This window comes from Crocodylus porosus, unplaced genomic scaffold, assembly GCF_001723895.1.
Source record: "Crocodylus porosus isolate Cpor-Errol unplaced genomic scaffold, CroPor_comp1, whole genome shotgun sequence".
Lineage (NCBI taxonomy): Eukaryota > Metazoa > Chordata > Crocodylia > Crocodylidae > Crocodylus > Crocodylus porosus.
In genome coordinates this window covers 1,153,387-1,159,449 of record NW_017728939.1, presented here as the reverse complement: position 1 = coordinate 1,159,449, position 6,063 = coordinate 1,153,387, and the positions used below count along the sequence as shown (strand labels likewise).

The window sequence follows — 6,063 nt, the reverse complement described above, 5'->3', positions numbered from 1 at the left end:
CGGTGCTCTTTCCTGCCAAGGCAGGGGGTCGGACTAGATGATCTACCTAGGTCCCTTCCGACTCTAGCTACTATGAAACTATGAAACCTTCCTTCCATTAATGATAATCAGGGTGAGTCATGACTGGTACTTCGGAATGTACCTAGCCCTGGTGACACTGTCCTCAGATAAACCAAGGGACCCAGTGAGAATTAACTAACACTGCAAATAACCCATTTCCACACAAAGGCACAAAAACTTAACCTGGGGCTCCATCTGCAGTATAACACTAATAAGGATAGTGAGAGAGGAGGAAATAAACCATAATAGTATAGAAAATGCTCATTTTCATTGAGCTATCCTGACATTGTTATGTACTTCTGGTAATAGCCATGGCACTTCTCTCTCTATAGAGAGAAAAAAATGTCTAACTGAGCATGTGAAAAACTTGGTCATACAGTGGACATCTGCCCCCTCATTCTCCCTGTACATCTTAAGATTTCCTTATTCTAAGATCAGTGTACTAAACTTTACCCTGACGCAGGCTGTAATATTGAGGTGGGGTTAGATATTAGAAAAACTCTCTCACCATCTCACTAGGAGGGCAGTAAAGAATGGAAGAGGTCACCCAGAGAGGTTTGTGGAATCTCCATGTTCGGAGATTTTTAAAGACCCAGCTAGACAAAGCCCTGGCTGGGATGATCTAGTTGGGGCTGGTCCTGCTCTGAGCAGGGGTTTGACTAGATGCAACCTCCTGAGGTCCCTTCCAACCCTCATCTTCTATCAATCCATCTTCTCCTCCCTCATCTACTGTAACTGTAATGTCCATCAAAGTTTCAGAAGTCTCAAGGAGTCTCACTGAATTATTACAGAAAGCTACTAATACTCTTGCTACATTTAACATCTATACACATACATCCTCCATTTAATTTGTCCGCTGAAGTAGAATGGACTGCAGGAATTGTTGTTTGTTTTTAATCTTTCAAATCTATGATTTGCGATGCAAAGAATCCAGAATTTGCTGCAAGGCTACAGTTCTCACATGTCCCTCCCCCACAAAGATGAGGGTTTGCAAACTAGCTGGAGAATATACAGCTGCAAAGAGATTTGCAGTGCTGAGGTGCTCTAGCAGTTTTCTGCTTTTACTTCAAAGTGCTCTATTTGTCCAATCAGCTGGAGCGCATCCACAGTCCCATGAAGTTGCACCCCTTGAACTAAAAGCCACAGCAATTAGCTGAGCAGCATGGTTCTTAATTCGGGGTGACTTGTTACAATTCAAGGAGACAGTGAACCATCCCTATACAGAAAAATCCAGGTTCTTTGGTTTATTACACACCCGGTTTCAAGAGGAACTGAACCAACAGTTTGCAGCCCAGCCCATTAAAATCACTTACCTTGACGATGTGTAGTTTAGGCAGCAGGTTGCAGTCTGCTAATGTCATCTCATTGCCATCCAAAAACTTGCGAGAAGAAACAGTGATATCTTCCATACTGTTCTCATCTATCTCATCAGGAAGAGGAGAGTTCAGGTACTCATCCAGTTTTTGCAGAGTTTTCAAGAGACCACGCTCCAAGGCTGAAGGACAGGAATATAACTTTATGTAGAAACACAAAAAAAGTGCACAGGAAGTAGCAATACAATTTTCAGAGCTAGTTATAGATGAGGTGTTGGTAGCGATACAGGAAACACAGCTGTTCGTCTCCCTGATGCAGTATAAGGCAAGAGGACTGGCTATCTATTAAGCATCAGGGAAACATGCAGAACTACTAGGATTTTAAATTTCTTTTCTTAACAGTCCATACTTTCAAAAAAATTAAGTCAAGACTATATGTTAAGTACAAATACATACGTATAAAAGGAAAAAAAAAACAAATCTCCAACAAAGTCAGATATTTTACATCCTCATTCAGAACAGCACATCAGATACATTTTATACTTGCTTAATCCAGAGGTAGCCTTCTGTACCACTAAGGTTGCTTAAACATATTTGCATTGCTGTTGTAGTTGTAGCTGAGCCAGTATCTTGTAATGTGCCAAGTCATGGGCTTAACACAGGCAATGATTTTGCTCCCTCTGTAACTTCCTCTTCCTTCACAGTTGACAAAAACAGCCCTCTTCCTTTTCAAACATTTTTTCACTGACAAATTAGATTTAACTACAGACTATGTAAAGAGCAGTGCTATAATTGTTTTGAACAACTTCTCTTTGCTCCACGGGTTTAACAGCTCTTTTCCCATTTTAAATGACCACATTCATTAACATAATGAGGTTAAATGAAAGCTGTTGTTCTGACTGGCATTTATCTTAAGCTGTATCCTAGACAGGAGTTAAGGGCAGCACCACTTCAACACTATTTCAATCTCTTGTGTCATTTGTGGCAAAGATGCTCTTAGAGTAGAATTTATGAAAGTTGATATGAAAACCAAACTGAAGTCTGTGCTAGCCACCATAATGGAATAAATTACAGTTCAAATAAATCTAATCTTAGAATATGTCTACATGGAAACAGGAAATAAAGTCAGTAAAAATGAATTGATATTGTTAAATTAGATTAAAATAAGATTCTCAGGTCTGCAGAAATTATTTTATTTAAAAAGTCATGTCTCTAATTATTTCAGTTCTTCATATAGACAAGCTAAATGAAAAGTAACTGCAACTGACTGTATCTAGCTTCAGCTGTATCATTCTTCCTCAGGTCAGGGAAGCTGTTTTGTACCTAAAACTCATCTAAGCTTCTCCCCCAACAACCAAGTTTATCCAACAAATGGTATTATGAACACATCTAGTTTCTCACATACTCCCTGAACCATTACAGCTTCAAGTCCTAATTTTTCAAGACACATTAATCAAAGGCAGCAGTAGAGGGCAGTATAGCCCACAAAACTAATCCAAAACTTAATTACAAAACACTAGGCCTTAGGGAAAGCTTACTTCTTCCAGAAATTGAAACATAGCAGGCAAATACTGGATGTGCATTTCTTAAGCTTTCCTCCCAATATATGCAGGATAAGACAACATTCCTACTTTATTTCACTTGAATGCTAAGGAAGTTCAGATAGAAAATTTGAGAAACTCGGGGCCACTGCTAGTTTAATGCAGTTAAATACAATGTAAATTCTCTAAAACAGTGGTTTTCAACCTGTGGTTGACAGACCCCTGGGGGTCCCGCAGACTGTGTCTACAGGGTGCATAAAAGATGATTATGATCAATCACAAGTACGTGAACACCCACACATACAATTCAAAGGGGTCTGCATCTCCATTAGAAAATTTTAGGGGTCCACAAATGAAAAAAAGGTTGAAAACCACTGCTCTAGAATAAGTCAGTGCAGGTTACAGTAATTACTAAAAATCTTCTCCACCAGCCTGGTAAAGCTTCTATATTTTGTATAAAAATTTCAGCCCTTGATAGAAGTTAAAATTGGTGACGTGTACAGTCGCTTGGCAGGCAGTATTTTTAAGGAAAGCCTGACAGAAGAAGAACTGCTGTCTTACAACATACAAATAGTTTTATATGGTGCTGTAAAGAGAAGGGGGAAGAGGAAGAAAACAATGGCTCAAATAACACCCCACTCTGCAGGCATTTAAGGGCTGTTAGGTGATGATGCCATAACTAGACCTCTGGGTTTCATAGTTTCTAGGGTCGGAAGGGACCCGAGTAGATCATCTAGTCCGAACCCCTGCCATGGCAGGAAAGAGTACTGGGGTCAAACGACCCCAGCAAGGTGTACATCTAGCCTCCTCTTAAAGACCCCCAGGGTAGGAGCCAGCACCACTTCTCTTGGAAGTTGGTTCCAGATCCTAGCCGCCCTGACCGTGAAGTCTCACCTCCTGATATCTAGCCTAAATCTCCCCTCTGCCAGCTTGCGACCATTATTCCTGGTCACTCCTGGCAGTGCTCGGGGGAACAGTGACTCCCCCAATGCCTGCTGGTCCCCCCTGACTAGTTTGTAACAGGCCACTAGATCCCCCCTCAGCCTTCTCTTGTGGAGGCTGAACAGGTTCAGGTCCCGTCGCCTCTCCTCATAGGGCCTGCCCTGCTGCCCCCGATCATGCGAGTGGCCTCCTCTAGGTTCTCAAGCCTTCTAAGGATTACACCAGTTTGTTGAAACATCTGGACATACAAGTAGTGAGTAAGCCTTGCGGAGAAATTTCACTGACACACAGACCTCTTCCAGGGATATCTGAAGATATTAGTCCTGCCAAACTTACCATCTGGCAATCATATGATTTTTGAAGATAGGGGTTTTTTTTCCCCAAGAAGTCTACGTGTAAATGTTCCTTCCCCTCTTAAAAACTTGTTCTCTTTGTTAAAAATTCAATACTTAAAGCAAGCTGTTTGATCATAGACCGCTGAAGGTTTCTCAAGTCCAGAAGCTATTACAGAAGTGGGAAAACAGTAGGTAAGTAAATGATCAAGACCTGGCATTAAGACACCAGGAAAAGGAAAGAAGAGCAGCTAGATCTAATTATGACATTTTAAAATCATGCCACAATAAAGAAGTCATCTCACTTATTAGCAGTGGCTCCCTAGTCTGTGGGAAAAAAGTTGTAAAAATCTTATTCTTAACTGCTTTGCAAAAAGTTCAGATCAATTATTGTCATTTGTATTGTAAAAACTACTAGTATTAGAGATTCTTGAGAAGTATACTTGGGATGGGACTATCGTAATAAAACCAAAATTTAAAGGTGAAGACTGAAGAACAACAAATGCATTTCAGATTAAAGCAACTGAAATGAAAACACTGTACAGTCAGGATTCACTTTACGAGTATTGAAATCCTTTTGGTTGACCACTGACCTTGAATTAAGTTACTTTAAAGTATGTTAAAGCAGTCCATAAACCTACAGCAAAATCCATCAAGGGATTGCTACAAAGTGGAACAGAACTGTCCCGAACATTTTCTTGAACAGAGCTATTATAATAGGTTCCCGGCCCCACAAGGCAGCCAGTTGCTTGGCAACTGGGAATTCTTATTTACCAATAAGTAATTTAATCCAAAAGTCTATACATTATGAATTCAACAATCCATTGTGCCTTTAGTCTAGATTGGTTATGTCATTTTGAGGTCTGAGATTAGAGAGTTATTCTTGGCAGTGTCAATACAAGAGACAAGGGTATAAGATGTTTTTAGTAAAACTTACGTTTAAACAGCAGTACATTTTTATTCTAAATTGAAGCAGTCAGATTATCAGTTAATTTAGATGGACTTCTGTTTATTAGACTACAAGCTAAAACGCACTTCAAAAATCTAATCAAGGTCTCCTAGATTATTAATCATACCCACCATCAAAATTGCTCTTTAGCAGCTTCATTTTAATCATGGATTTGCTGTACCCACTGAACACAAATGCTATCTGGGTGACACCTCCCAAAAGGCAGAGCCAGCCTTTGACTATATATTACAGTGTCATTATGCGATACACTGGAAAGTACATCCTAAAAACCAAGCTCAATTTTTACAGTAAAACTATCCTGATAGTTAAAGACTTATCACTAAAAAAAGCTAGATGCAGTAAAATGTACAAGTATATCAATCAGAAAAAAATAACTGTAAATGACTATTACAAAACTGCTTGTTAATGTAATAGCATATAGAGCATTAGAGCGTGAGCAAGTATTTAACTAGCCTAAAGCCTTGCCCATTTGAAATTGGTATTTGCATTTGTATTCTTTTTACTTGTTCTTTACAACTAGAGAGCATGTCTGCAGTCTTCACCAAAAACAGACATTAAACTTTGCTTCAACTGCAGAGAATGCAAGCTAGTTTTACAAGCCTTGAACGGGAAGTGGTTACCTGTACGATTTTAAAGAACATGCTTGATCTTTGTAAAGCAAGATACCAATATAGATGGCAGATGCCTATATTTGCCAGGCAGCAGATTACATTAGACCTAGTTCCAGGGAAAATGCATCTTTTCATAGTAAGTAGGGTCAGAAAGGACCCGAGCAGAACATCAAGTCTGACCCCCTGCTTTGGCAGGAAAAAGTACTGGGGTCAAACAACCCCAGCAAGGTGTTCATCTAGCCTCCTCTTAAAGGCCCCCAGGGTAGGAGCCAGCACCACTTCTCTTGGAAGTTG

The 6,063-nt window shown here is 39.9% G+C and overlaps 1 protein-coding gene across 2 annotated transcripts in view; it reads right to left on the bottom strand.

The window, feature by feature from the left end:
* The window catches only part of CLIC4 (chloride intracellular channel 4), a 68,243-nt gene that overhangs the window by 4,521 nt on the left and 57,659 nt on the right, over nt 1-6,063 (bottom strand). For both annotated transcript variants that reach the window (XM_019547632.1, XM_019547631.1), the window contains exon 5: nt 1,374-1,555. In XM_019547632.1, the coding sequence (XP_019403177.1) occupies nt 1,374-1,555 (182 nt within the window). The remainder of the gene's footprint in view (nt 1-1,373; nt 1,556-6,063) is intronic.